Below are 16,088 nucleotides of genomic sequence, written 5' to 3'. Positions count from 1 at the left end.
TGTGCATACAACGTTTTCAGCATTGACAAGGTATGAGTAAAACTGTGGCTTCTTGTACAAGATTTAACATTTGAAAGGAATATCTGATGAAAAACTTCTCCATTATAGCTACAACCTTCAAGAAGTTCTTACGGTATGTTTCGGAGGTACATCGTACACTGATATATTTGCTGAAGAACTTCATCAAGAACTGAAGAGTCTGATTGAAAATAATTTAGTAAATATTTACTCAAACACCTACATGGTTTTTCAAATTATTTTGACTGTGCCACTGTCTGTTGCACAATCATTTTCCAAATTGAAGTTGATCAAAACCTACCTCCGATCAACAATATGTCAAGAAAGACTTGTCGCTTTCAGTCTCGTCACTTGAAAGAGATGTTTTAGTAGAATTGGCCTTTTTGTCTGGCATTAATGCATTAACTGCATCTGAAATGTAGAACAGTAACTAAACAATAAATTACACGCTATAATTCTCATGTTAGGTCCATACTGAAATGTACATAAATACAAAGTATGTTACAAGTGTTATTTTTAATATCCACCTATTCAATACAAAGAGATCTAGTAAATTAAGAATTAAATCTTATCATAAAAAGTTACAAGGGACATGTTTCGCCCATATTAAGGGCATCATCAGCTTCAAACTCAAACCTGTAAGGTGAATAATCAGGATCCTGATTGTTCTTACAAATCATAAAAATAGGACATCAATGTAGGTGTTTGTCTAACATAAAATTATTAGAATGTCCTTGGTTAAAATCGTAGTATCAAGCTGCATGTCACAAGTTTACACTATCCGGAGCACTGAGTCAATGCGCCCAAAACCTGTTGAGGGTAGAGTAATAAACAGTTCAGTCTTTATAACGAAATAGAAATGTGTTTCCTTGAATACTTCTATTGGAGGATAAGAAAAAGTAAAGCTGATAGACTGTTAAAGATCTTAATTTCATTTGTTAAGATAAGACAACAGTCTTCTTAAGTAGCTGTTCAGCTGTCTATAGTCTTATTTAACTGGCTTGAAGGAGAGAAAGTCGAATGTGTTACGATAAGATAACAGTCTTCTTAAGTAGCTGTGGGAGCAAAGGAAGTTATTCGACTGTCTATAGTCGTATTTATCTTGCTTGAAGGGGTGAAAGTTGAAAGTATATTGACGTTGATTAGAGCTTTTTGGTGTTAAGTCTGTAACAAGAGGAGAGTGGATGCTCAGGAAAGGTATTTTTGAAGTGAATGTGGGTTTAAAAAGAAAAAATGGATCCTGATTATTCACCTTACAGGTTTGAGTTTGAGGTTGATGATGCCCTCAATATGGGTGAAACATGTCCCTAGTATCTTTTTATGATAAGATTTCATTCTTAATTTGCTAGATCTCTTTGTATTGAATAGGTGGATATTAAAAATAACAATTGTAACATACTTTGTAAACAATGAATTGAAAAATTTGATCACTACAAATGTTAATATTATGGTTATTGAGCTATGCTGTCTCTCACCAACACAATTTTAAGGGGCTTCAGAGTAAAATTCACCTAGGGATCATGAATCCTACAGCTGGCTCTGCATAACAGTAAATGGTGAACAAGACTTGTAAACCTATTTAACATGTATACTCACGTAATTGATGCACTCTAATTTTTTCCTTAGAATTTTGGAAAAATTATTTCCCGGTTTAATGAAGTCATTTCATTTTCAAAAAAGAATTGTCATTGTATTTAAAATCTTAAAATTGGATGGATTACAGAATGCAATAAAACTAGTAAATGAAGATCAAGAACTGCAGACTCATTTATATTGACTTCACAATACCGTACACACTTTCCTCAAACGAAAGCAATTATTTCCATGGCACATGAAAAAAGGGGATGACAGAGTCCATAATTCTTATAGTATGTGTTGTAATTATGGGTGATGACGAGAAATGAAGGATGGAATATCGTAGTCATGTTCGGATTTGAGTTTTTAAACAACAATGGATGAAAAAGTCTAAATCACGACCAATTCTTTTTAATGTGCACAAGATACGCACAACTAGTGCTGTGAAGGAAGTGGTCCTCCAGTTGATTGAATCAGATAATGCAATTAGAGCAGTCCTTCATTTGTCTCCAGCAATACTGCTGGAGGCATATTCATAGAATGAAACACAAGACACAAAAAAATAAACACACCTGTATGCTGTGGGACTTGAACCAGTGATCCCTTGATTACTAAACTTGGGGATAACCCACCAAGCCACACGTTCACTCACATTTTGTTAATGTTTATCTGCTAAAATTTATAACTGTTAGGTTCTTCAGTCTGTCAAAACTAATTTATAAACTACCTGAATCCTACAGCGTTAATGTCAGCGGAAAGTGACATAATGGAAAATTATGAGTAAACTAGCCAGTCCATTAAATGCTCATTAAAGAAGCCCTACATAATGTACAAAACAGTTAAATAATAATAGCAAAATTTCCAATTTTTGTTGTTGTTGAAAAATCAGCGATTTGACCATCAAGTTTATTTATTTTGCGTATGGCTTTACAGATACAACACACATTGATTTTGAAGAACAAACTATATATTTATATCCAGGTTATTTATATAGTTAACAGTCTCTGAAAGTGCATGGGCAAAGTCACTGATATCGTCACCGTACTTTCTTTTTGGACATTCGCTGATAATGTACAGGATGGTCTGCTTAGAGGCACCACAGTCGCAGACAGGCGTAGGAATTCTTTTCCACTTGTATTGGGAATCTGCGCAGTTACCATGGCCCGATCGTATCCTGTTAAGAGTAGACCAGGTTTTTCTGAGGAAGCTCAAATCCAGGTGGTAGCGATGAACCTATGTGTGGCAAAGTTGACTCATGTCTAGTATCTTGTCTTCCCTGCCATTCCTTAGTAATATTGAAGTTGGTATTCTTAAGTTCTATTGCAGTTCTTATTGGTGGATTTCAGGACCTTAGACGATTCAGATGAACATCGGCGATGTTGTCATGTATTGGTAATTGGGGATTATTTATTAATTTCTTAAATTCCCTCAGGAGAGCGTTTTTATGTCCAAGAACTGGTGGGGAGATATGGCTGAGAATAGCTAGACAATATGTGGGTGTAGACCTTATTGTGCCAGTGACTAGATGCATCGTAGTGTTGAGCTGCGTATCTATGAGGTTGGTGTGAGGGCTATTCAGCCAAACAGGAGCGCAGTACTCAGCAGCTGAGAACACAAGTCCCAAAGCGGTGCATCGGAGTAAAGTTGCTGTTGAACCCCACGTTGTACCACATAATTTTTGGATTAAGTTGTTGTGAGTTCTTACTTTGGATTGGACGTTACGAAGGTGTTGTCTAAAGGAGAGTGTTCTATCTAAGGTAACTCCTAGGTATTTAGGGAATCTATTATATCTCAATAACTGATTTCCAATGTACAACTGCAATTGTTTGTTAGCCATCTTGCTGTTTAGATGGAAGCAGCATACTTCTGTTTTATTGGTATTAAGTGTAAGTCTCCACAATTTAAAGTACTGTACCAACCCCTCGTGTGGAGTACCTTTAGAAAGCTCCCTCTTGAGTCTGAGATGATGGTATACTATAAGAGCCTTTAGGACAAAGTTATACACTGGTTGAAAATGTGAGAATTTGTTAATTTGCTTATCAACTTCTGAATTTAAATTGTGAGTCACTATATCTGCATCACTGAAAAGAGAATCTTACATCGAACATAACGGTACCATTGCAGTAGACTTAGGACAAAATGTTGAAAATTACCAAATGTTTTGAAACATTACCTCATCTGTAATCTTTATTCCAATAGTTTTTGGCACTTAGGTGTCCAAATCATTGGCTGAATGGTCAGCATACTGACCTTTGGTTCAGAGGATCCCAGGTTTAATTCCCGGCCTGGTTAGGGATTTTAACCTTAATTGGTTAATTCCAATGGCTCTGGGGCTGGATGTGTGTGGTGTATTCAGCATTATAAATCATCCTAGGTAGGGCCCTCATCTTCACAGACATGCAGGTCGCCTAATAGGCCGTCTACGAGAAAAAGATCCGCACCAGGCCTCTCCGGAAGCCATACACCATTATTATGGCACTTAGGTCTTTATTGCTCTTATCCAACCTTCTTTCTCCTAACTGTTTGTCATGCTAACTCATGTTAAGTTTTGCAGGCAGGTACTGTGGCCTTAATTAAGGAACAGCCCATCGTTTTCAGTGTGTGAAAATGATGAATCATGGAAACCACCTTCAGGGCTGCCGACTGTGAGATTTGAAACCATGAATGCAAACATTCAGCTATGCAGCTCATACAGCACTGCCAACTCGCTTCAGCCTTTGGCTGACATCAGTATTCCTTGCTCACATTTCTGGCGTATACAGTAAATCATTACTTTCTGTTTATTTCAATATGCTTGTCCTCCCTTCATATTTGTATTATTTTCATAGTTTCCATAAGGAGTGAGAAATATTTGGAGACTTGTAAAGATCTACCTACTTCCTTGAATAAGGATTTAATTGGTGAATCGGTGTTGGATACCGTCAGGCTGTCATCAGCTGAGCCTTATCAAGAAGCATCATCAGATCATTGATAGTAACAGATGATACAGTATTTTCTCTTAATATTGCCTGAAACATAAACATATCAGAGAAGTAATATAGGATAAAATAATATTGAAGTGCTCCAAAACTGATAATAATTGTAAGATATCATTGCAACAGTATGGCATACAAACCTTTAACACCTTAAAATTTTATGTTGATTTAAATGCAGAACTCCAGTTAATTTCATGGAATTTCTTAAGCATATATTCTTTGGAGGTAAACATTAGAACAGAACACTTTCGAATTTTAATTAAAACTGAAGACTTTGAGGTCTGAGTTTTCCTGATATGATTTTGAATGCTTTGTCTATTCCTAATTTTGGCTGAAGGGAAGGGATACTTTTTAAGAAATCTGTTAAATGGAACATATAAGAAATCACATTTTTAACTGATAAAAAGATGAGTTGAAGTATAATTTTTAGTTTTTATTTATTTATCGTAATTAAAGGGTAGAATTTTAAACACTGATTAATCTCTCTTTAAATTTCAAAACACAAATCTACACATCTTCTTTAATAATTGTTCTTTTTTCTTTCTCTTCCTATTTCTTCTCATATTCTCATTTTCTCTTCCATACACAACACACACAAATGTAATAATATAGTTTCTCACCTAAGTTACTGCAAAAGGTACATTAAAGTCTAATTGCTGTTTGGTTTCATTAGTCATCTCACAGCCTAAGATTTGTAAAGGAGGCAATTACTAGTATCTCAAATATGTACAAATATTTCTAATTTTCTTGCTAAACACACAAGATTTAAATATAATAAAGAATGAGCATTTTGAAAAGTGGAATTTAAACCACCCTTTTGAAATCATATAAATCAGTGGTTCTCAAACTTTAAACTGTCAAACATCCCCTTTGTAAAACACGTGTCCTGTTTCCTTGCTGCATGATATCTCATGCCATTCCACTTTCATGGAAAATACATTTTGATTCTAGATATCATACAAGAAAGAAATCATCATTAAAATCACAATTCTCAGCAGAGATAAGAGAAAACTATATTTTTTGTGACTGACTCTAACAGCATTATTACAATAACACACTTTTGGAAAAGGATATGAACTTGAGTGCATACAACACTCCAGTCATGAAACACACAAAAAAATTTAATTACAAGCTAACACTACTGGAGAGATACTGGTTGATCTGGAGAGTTCAATACTTCCGAAGCTCAACAAGTCTAACATATCTTAAAAAGTTATCTCAGGTCTGAGTTCCAAGTAAGTATTGTTTTTAAAAAAATTCATTACTTTCAGCTTATTCCACAAACTTTTGTGGTTAATAGGAGCCACCCTGGCTTGGGTTTTGGCCAGGGATTTAAGGCTGGATATTGTTTCTAATGGTATACGACTTTTTATGGGAAAATTCACACGAGATGTACCAAAATTCAAATCTTTGCCATCCATGTGGAAAGCCGGTAACCAAGTTTCTGCACTAATGCCCCTGGATTTTGAATTCAGTATTTCTGCTAACCCAAACCTGATGAGTGCTTGTATAAAAAATTAATTCATAAGATATAATTTTCTTCCAAACAAAGACAAGACACATCTTACCATCAGAATAAGGCTGTATCTTATTTCTTACTTCGGTTATGGTTAAGACTGTGTTATTCTTTTGCTACGATTTTACACCTGAATTTATTGCTGTTGTTTCTCATTGTTCAGACGGTAAGCGTATTATGATTTTCATACTGTCAGAGCTAAAAACACCTGAGCACCACATTGGAAGAGGAGGCAGAACCTTTAAAGCTGCTTTAAAGAAAAGTGTATTATTGAAAAGTGCCAACTATAAAATTCAGGTCCATTATCTGGAAACAATTGCAGTAAGGTGAGTTAACATGTCTTATTTTCATCATCAAGAATATAGGAGAGTTAGAATGTTATTCATATTTTATAGGGTGTTAAAGACACCTTTTCAGTTTCAATGTTAGCATAATTTAAGTAATGAAAACTTATTAAGAAGAAAAAAATTATAGAACCACACTTTATAGGGTAAAATGGCATATTAATTACAGGTACCAGTATTCTATACTTCCTTCAAGGGCTTCATCCTTCAGTTTGAGAAACACTGATATGATTGATGAAGTCTTAGGGAAGGCTTCTGTTTAAATTCCAATCATGTTACATTATACCTGCTTTAGGAATGAGCTGCTATACCATTTACCTTTGTCAACTTAGTTGATTTTCTGCTTGTACTTACAATAAAAGTAATGTAAGAAATGACAGAAAGGTACCAAATAGTGTAATGTTAGAACTACAGAAAACTGTAAACAATAGCTTTACCATTGTTATTGACATTTTTAAGTTTGTTACAGAATTGGAAATGAAGTACTGGTATAGGGCACTGGAAGGACACTAGCTGCACCTCACTGGATCACATTATAAAACTGCCATGTCTTATTTCAAATACATTCTTGGCACATAGAGAGGACTATGAATGGCAATAGATACTCTCCTATCAACAATAATAGAAAACTACTATGACAATATTATAACATATGGGTCAGTAAATTAACATGAGAGTTATGATGGAGATAAAGGCAATTACTAGAACCAGATTTTCAAGGATCATGTGACACGGAAAGTAACTATAATAATTATGGTAAAGAGGCCTTATATCACAAGAAACAATCCCAATCAAAACAATGCTTCCTTTAAGAGATGCATCATGTTTTGAGATAACAAGTTACAAATGGACTGACGAGAGGAAAGCCGAGTTTGAAATGTGTGAGTTTTAGAGACTTTCAGAATTCAGTTGACAAGAATGTTATTTGAAAGGTCTCATCCTTACAACATCAGCTGCTTGAGCAAGGAGTTTTCCAGCAAGAATGACTTCAATGAATGACAAATACCGTACTTATAACGAAACCCCCTGTGAGTGGGGGTGGTAGAATACATCCACGATATCTTCTGCCTGTCATAAGAGGCAACTAAAAGGAGTGCCAGGGGTTCTTAACTTGAGAGCGTGGGTTGGCAACCACAGGGCTCTTAGCCAAGTCCTGGCATTGCTTTCACTTGTGCCAGGCCTTACTTTCATCTATCCTATCTGACCTTCCTTGGTTAACTCTTGTTCTTTACAACCCTGACTCTATTAGGTTCTGAGGGCTAGGGTATCTCATTATCATGCCCTTCAAGGCCCTTGTTTTTGGCCTACATCTTATGTCTCTCTAATTTTTATTCTCTTTTATAAAATACACTATATTTGAGTCCTCTTTCTTTGCTTATATCATGCACTTAATATTGTGATATTTACTGGACTGGAAGGACAAGTTCCGATTCCATGTTGGTAGTTAATATTTCAGAAATGATACCTGGATATGTAGATTGCCCTAAGATTCTCTCAGCCTCTTAACTGAAATTAATACTGTGATAAATCTGGAGTCAATGATACATACAGATACTATATATTATAGCTGCAGGATAGTTGCTAATGTCATCCTTTGGGGCTTGATTGAACTTCCTTCTTTTTCTGCTGTCATAGAGTGTACATTGAAATAATGCAGATTTTTTTAGCTGAATGAATGGTTTGGTATTCTACTATTATTAATTTGATACCATGGGATAATTTTTTTGTCTAAATAACTAAACAGCAATTATATGAAAACAACACTTTCCTTCTTGAGGCACTGTAAAGGAATGCTCCATCATTCTTGTTAGATTTACTGACCCTGGATATAGTTTCTATAAAGCTATAATGAAAAAATACTGCCTGGGTAAAGAATTTATCACAAATGTAACAAGAAATTTGAGAATAAATATTTTTTTGTTATATACATTAACTGAGACTGAATGTAGGCAGGATGGTTGTTGTATGAGAAATGTAGCATTCAGGTGGTGTTCAGTTATAATAGCAGTAGAGGCACTTAGCAGACAGCAAAGAATATAATAATGAGCCAGTAATAAACATTCCTATATAAGTAATTCATACGCTTGTTACTAAATGTCAAAGATACTAGAGTCTGAATTTTCATCGTCCTTGAAAATAATATTACGTAATCTAAAAATTCCTCTTCCCAAATAATCCTCTATGAACAAACACTTCACTCTTTTCTGAATTCTCTGAATTTTCTGGTCATAAAATTATCTTCAGTATTTTGATAAATAACCTCTTCTGGATACTGGTTGTGTTTGATGGTCATAAATCTTCTTCATACTCTGATTTACAATTAATCAATTATAGCATTCACAATGCAGAATTAATCAAGATGTCAGACTGTCACTTGTTACTTTTTAAAATTAAAATAGAAATGCTATTAGCAGTACAGTACCAGTAACAAAGAAGAAAATTACAGTCTTTAGATTATATTGTTTATTTTATGTAAATGTGGTTTAATAGATCAACCCAGCTCTTCAATACATAGCACCTATTTGTCAGCTACGTATGCATCTGTTTAAATATTTCCTTACCCAATTTTGTAAAACAATCTACAGTTATGGACTCTTCATTTCTACTGTATTCAATTTGTGGGAAGTTTACATAACTTTACAGATATTTTGTAATGTATTTCAATATACAGTCTAAGAATTATTTAATGTAAGTCACAAACTGCCTGGGTTGTCCAAACATTTTTCTTAGTTTGCCTTATTAATAGGTTATATTCAGTTTATTTTCTTGTAGCATTCATTTTTTCTCGGCAAAGCTTAAGGTGAAGAAATTAAATGGTGTAACAAGTCTTCTGTGTACCGGGCATGCTAAAAGTAGTGTATGCTCTATTCAGTTAAATCCACAGAACATTATCTAAGAAGTGTTAGCCATTTCTCTCAAGTAGCGTGACATGAATGAAGCTTACAATCAAGCATTACTCAGAACAAAGTACTATTTACCATATATATTTCATTTGCTGTCAAGAAATTGTACAGTAATATTTTGTATGTTGATTTTATATGAATTTCATATTAATTTCTGAAACTGTTCAGAGAATGAACAGGGTTATTTTGCACCTTTTACCATACTTCTCGTCATCAAATATCACGGTAGGAAAATAAACCACGAGCAGAAATAAAAAACTTACAGAAAGAAATCGAGTGCTGTGACATCAGGTAAGAATGGGGTTGGTTGTACACCCTAAAAAGAAATGTATGAAAGTATCATACTGGTGATTTTGGTGTTCCATTTTCAATGCTATCAAAATTCTTTTATGCCCTTATGTGGAAAATCTTAACTTTTCTTCTACATACCATGTTCTTACCTGGTGAATAGCTGTTCTCCACCTGTTTCTCTGATTTTGTATAATTTTACTGTGAATATACCACCATGACATCAAGAAACTAGAATGCTTTTTACCAACAGAAGCTTCAATCCATTGTGAAGAATAAACGGAAAGACTACGTTACTAATGTCACAAGTCTTGAAAGGGCACAGATGAACAGTGTAGAAGCCTCTATCCATTATCACCACCTCTGAAGGATAGGCCATTTCTAGCAAATGAATGATGACAGACTTTGTAGGCAAATCCTGAGCAGTGAGCTCAGCAATGGCTTGAAGCTGTGCAGTGCCCCTCTGAAGTTATACAAAGATGTGCTCATAAAGACCATGAGGAGCACAGGCATATAGCCAAATACTGGTATGCTCTACCAGAAGATTGCATTCTTCAGCATGTACCTACCTCAGAGATGCAATTATACTTTGAACAAGAATGTCAAAGACAGGCCTCGGGACTCATCAAAAACAGAAACTTTGGCAAATCCAGCCATGTACTCCTTCCAATTTTTTATAATGTATATGGTCACATGTTTTTTTTTTTTAATGTAAGAATTGGCCTGTTATGCCATCAACAACATCTGAAGAGTGGATAGATGATGAAAGGAACTGCACGTGAGAAACATACAATCAGATACCTGTTTTGTTCAGCAATGATATTTATATAGCGTTTTTTTGTTTCTTTTTTAACAATGGTTGATGCAAACTTATTCATAATAGATATTGTCAATGTCTGAACTCCACGGCCTTAACAAATGTTATAAACATTAAAGAAATAATAATTTTACACCACCTTTCCAATACTTATCTTTCCTTATATTTAGGATGCTTACGACAGTTAAGCGAAACATGTCCCAACTAACAACACATGTTGTAATGTTTATATCCTAAATATAAGGAAAGATGAGCATTGGAAAGGTGGTGTAAAATTATTATTTCTTTAATGCTTATAATCTAATGTCCAATACGGTCTACAATGAGAATTATTACTTGTACCTTAAAAAATGTGGTAAAAATAAATTATAATATTCTATTTTTATTATGTTTTCCTTTCCTTTCCAGAGTAACTATAATTCTGCTCTAGAATCAAAGTAGTGAAGTGAAGTGTACTAAATATTCGAAAACAGCAACAGAAACTAAAACGAGAACACTGCAAGTAGTAAACATACGTCCAACTTTTAAACAAGTGTTACAGTAGCTTCATATGCAATTCTTCCTCTGCACATATTAATGATCTTCTACAATGTGTTATCATTCCACACTTTACTGTAGATTCAGTTCTCTACAGCTATGCATATAAGTATTACAAAATCTTGTATTTTCAAAGAAACCAAAATTCTTTGCATTTAGATAATCCAGTTTATCCTGGCACCTGATAAGCTTGATAAAAAGTATAAGGTAGTTAAAGATGGACTGAAATTTGCCTTTTCTTTAGACAGATTGGTAACGATTATAAATATTACTTCGTTACACCACATTATCACTAATCTGAAGCTACACTACTCATCACAACAACACAAAATTAAGTCATATCCTAAGATAAAGTCTGTTATCTATGCAACAAATATAATTTTAACTCTGTTATCCTACAAAATAGCATTCATTATATCATCTAAGTATGCAAAAAAATAGTCATTTTTTACTTTCTCTAAACTGTTATTTTCTTCCAACTTAAGTTAACAATTCAGTTAACCTGGCTCAGCCAGATTTTTATATACTTATATATTGATAAAAATAAAAGTTAGCATTTCAAATAGATTTCTCCTCACAACTGGTTTTAACAAATTGAGAAATATTACAGCTCTTAAACTTATACATTGTTAAGTATAGTATCAACTTAACTTTCTTGAAGTTTCTGTATGTATTATGCTTTATTTAATTTTCATTCATAATTTTTTAATAATCATTGTTGAAGCATAATAGTACATACCTATATACAATTTTTTAATGTATAATAAAACATGTATCTGTATAATGTACGTCAGATGCTTTTACTCACATGCAAAGAAAATGGCAATTCAAAAAAGATTTAGAGTACTTGCATGTATCTTGTATATTCATGTACTGAAAGTATGAAATATATTACAGGTTCCGGTACCCAGATAAATGAGCCAATAACTGTCAGGGGAATTAAACAAAAATAGGACCTCTCAAACATGTTGTTGTGGCCGTCATGAGGTAAAAATAATTACTAGATTTTGGTATCCAGTTACAAGAATCCAGAAGAAAGGAAACATCTGGTCACCCTATTTTTAGACATTCAAACAATAATTACAAAATACAAAACAAATTTCACTTTTTGGTGCCAAATTACTTCAGTATGTTTTAGATAAAGCTCAACCTTTGTAATAAACATATATAATCAGCATAAATCTGCAAAAATTCTAGAAGGTATTTCACAAAAAGTAATACTGTGTTAAACGGCTGTGGTCCTTTCATAGAACAAGTGTTTCAGGAGACAATACAATATGTGTATTTTATTTTCATTTTGTATTTTAAGTTGTGAATAATTTATTTTCATGTGAAGCAATATATGTTACACACCAATGATTATGGCTCAATTTTATCGGCACAAAACTTGATTTGGAGAATTGTTTGGTATTGAAATCAGGATAAAGGCACCATACAAAGAAATTTCACATTATCTGTGTAGAGTATGGGACTGAAAAGGTATAAATAATATACACCTCTGGAAAAAATGCTCAAATGCTTCCAAATTTGACCAAAATCAAAAAAAAAAATTTTATCGATTTATCAAGTATGACCCATACTTTGTCAATTTTTATCAAATTTTTTCAAATCTTGTAACACAGCTGATTATATAAGTTCTCACATATTCAGCATCTGCTTCCAACACTTATGGTTATGGTGTTTTCCTTAGATCAGTGGCTCTCAACTCTGTCCTCCTTCCAAATTTTATCTGGTTTTTGTGATGAAGTATTCAGGAACTGCTCTGACTTAGTTTAAAAACATGCATAGGTATTCTATTTTAATAATTTTCCTTCATTATAGTAGCAGTTCAATTCATTGCCCAGGAAAGATATTTAACAATGATACTGATATGATAGTAACTAGTTTAGTGATACAAAAAAAAAAAAAAAGATATTTTACACATTATGTTTATCTCAATTTTTGTTCCTTTTTTCATTTTGGATAGAAAATCCACATTCACAAAGGGAGGCCCAAGAATCAAATAGGTAGGAATTTTGTGATATTTGGTTACATAAAAATAAGCTTCATAATAAAGTTAAGAAATGGGCGATCAAGTTTATAGCTTAGAGATATCACTCACGCTAGAAGCAAGTACATATTTTCATTCTGTAAAATATTAATTTTCTTTTGTCCCTTAGCTTGCTAAAGTCATTTTTCCCAGCTGAGAACCACTGATAATCAATTTTTTTACATTTGGAAAAAGTATGCAAACACATACAGTATTTTTATTTAACTTGATATTATTCACTTTTGAGACCACTAAAAAATAAAGGAAGTAAAGATAGGCCATGAAATACATGTTTTTGCATACTAACCAAATATACATTACCGGTACCCACATTACTGTCTTTGTGAATCTAGACTTACTCAAGCTCTGCTATATGAATAAAATATTGCTGGAATGGGTTGCTCCATCTTGTATAGGAACTAGCTTGCTTGCTGCTTTGATTTTTGCATAGTTTTCATTCAAATTTCACTCATCACATAGAGACACTTAAAAAGTTCACAAAGAAATTATTACTTCACTAAACTGTATTTTCTAAAATATTTACAAGACCACAGAATAAAAATTTTTTGGGAGTAATATTTGCATGTCCTCGATTCTCCCTTGGATTTGAAGGAAGATGCAGAAAAAAGAAAACCAAGCAAAAAGGATGCTACCTAAACACTGTATGCAGGAACATTACGATACTGCTTTCTTAGACAACAAATACCATACGGACATTACAGACACACATATATACACATTAATAAGAACAGCAATGACTATTTATGATAAACTAAACATTCCAATTCTACTTATGTACCTTGCTATCTCTTAAAATTCAAATTATAGTAATATGAAATGGTCTTGTGAAATGATGAATAATGCATTTGGTAAAGATTTAAAATGGGGCATATTAATGAGTAACAACTTTGTACTCACCACATGACTCATTCATTAATCCCTTCATTTACATTATTATTTCTTTTTACAAGCAATAATGTAAATAAAATATCAACACTTGCATAAGAGTATGATTTTAAGATTTTAGTTGTGTGATCTCCACTTCCTTGTACATATATTTGAGGAAAATATATTTCTGGTGAAGTCCTTTTACAACCATAAACTTGAATTTCTGTGTGTTGATTCAAATTGACTGCATTTCAATGTCAGTTTAAAACTCGCATTTGTATTATCTGTGATGTCAGATGAGCAAGATAGCTTCCTAAGACATCGATATACTTATTTATAAAGACGAATAATGCACGATGAATGTACACAGTGTAGAAAAAGTGAGCTGTTCATATGAAATACAGAGAGATGGAAGGAGAGGATGAGATGATTCGAGATCGTAACACTTGTGCATACCACATTTACCCACATGTAAGACTTTCCAGCACATCTTCGTAAGAGCCTGTAGAGTGTCTCTTCAACTGAAGCACCACAAATGATCAAATTTTTAAAAACAATATTTGTATGATGTTTAAGATACATCTGCCGCTGGGTTCAATGACAATGGTCACTCATCGTTATCAAAATAATATTATTTCCTAAAATGATGTCTATTTGAATCTTGAGAATTCAATTCAATAGAGCCAAGTTTAACAACTTTATAAATAAAGTACAATAATTAACATGTAAGTACATATGACTAGTGTAAATTATATACAATCATAAAAAGATACTTCATTCTTCATTGAAATAAATGCTGTCTCAGATGGTAACCCTACATAAATTATTCAAAAATAAAGATAATATTTAGAAATCTTTTATGGCCATGAGTATATGGGTTCATTGCCATCCATTTCTCAGTGGCATGCAGTTTGAAACTGAAATAGATATAAACTAAACTGATAATACATAATAAAAGAAAGAAAGCAATTAACCGATTAAAATTAAGACTTTACTTTCATGAAATAACTCCACATATCTAAACCCAACAAAGATGCAACTCTCCTTAAAGTGACGATGATCATGCTGGACGCCATTATAATCTTCTTTCACCCCCAGTACCCGTTACAATGCCTTACAGTGATCCACTTTGTCTCTGCTCTTTGTATTGATGTGACTGTGCCTTGCAATATGATAAATATGCAACACTGTACGTATATTATATAATTATGGTTGGAGCGTCTTCATGAGTAAATGGTGATCACTTCTCGACCTCCTCCTCTCACCATGAGTACTCGCTCCAGACCTTCTGTCAGCACTTCTAAAAATTCCATATCTGAAGTAATTAGTTAAGGAAGAAGATTTTGAGTATCAACAGAAAAGAAAGTAATATCTAATGCACTGGAAACCAAAGTGGGCTGTTACATCTCCTCAATTTACACAACTAGCCACAAGTAATTTTAGTTTATATACAGTATCTATTTAATTACCAAGTAGTGATCTGTAAATAGCTTAATTTTATTAAATACAATTTAATAACATGTATATCTTGTGAATAATAGTTAAGATCAGACGGTCAGCATATATTAAAAGTATTGTGAGGGGTTAAGTTATTGTGATATAGTTGTGCAACATATATATTTTGGTACTGGCCCTTGATCAACACAACACTGAATTTATTCAGATGAGTCAGCTTTTAGCCATTGCTGCATTTAGAGTTATCTTGGTGATGCCAGAAAAGTATTTGAAAAATGAGTGGAAGTGTATACGATATAAGAGTGAATGAAAAGTGACTGGGATCTATATTGTTTGAAGGGTCAACCAGAGGTAGTGGCAAACATCTTGTCATAGAACATGACAGGACAGTGCTATGGTAAGGCAGCATATGTAGCAAGTGGAGATGGAATTCTCTCCCAGTATGTCAGCACTGCATTTATGCTTATCACTTGATAGCTTGCAGTGTTGTCGCTACTAGCGTGCTAGCCAGCCAGTGCCTTGGAAAGGTGTGGTATTCAACTGATGAGCCCATGGTGCACTGGGGAGAAACACTGGTAATTTTTGACGATCAAGTTTTCTGAATTTTATTTACCACCCATTGTCTACTAATTTCATGCCATCTCTCCACTGACAGCTCAGATCATTCCACTTATAATACCGATATAAATGGTTCATTATTGGACATAATAAATTTTCCAGCTAACTCATTTCTGGTTGCCAGT

General features: G+C 33.6%; 1 protein-coding gene across 2 annotated transcripts in view; it reads right to left on the bottom strand.

Moving 5' to 3' along the window:
* Window positions 1-4,985: 4,985 nt before the first annotated feature.
* The window catches only part of kcc (solute carrier family 12 member kcc), a 590,870-nt gene continuing 579,767 nt past the window's right edge, over window positions 4,986-16,088 (bottom strand). For both annotated transcript variants that reach the window (XM_067145914.2, XM_067145915.2), the window contains one exon: window positions 4,986-15,205. In XM_067145914.2, coding sequence (XP_067002015.2) covers window positions 15,114-15,205 — 92 coding nt within the window. In that variant the 3' untranslated portion in view covers window positions 4,986-15,113. The remainder of the gene's footprint in view (window positions 15,206-16,088) is intronic.

The sequence above is a fragment of the Anabrus simplex genome, chromosome 4 (genome assembly GCF_040414725.1).
Source record: "Anabrus simplex isolate iqAnaSimp1 chromosome 4, ASM4041472v1, whole genome shotgun sequence".
Classification (NCBI taxonomy): domain Eukaryota; kingdom Metazoa; phylum Arthropoda; class Insecta; order Orthoptera; family Tettigoniidae; genus Anabrus; species Anabrus simplex.
Note: the sequence above shows the minus strand (reverse complement) of the source record. Positions and strands in the feature narration are given on the sequence as shown.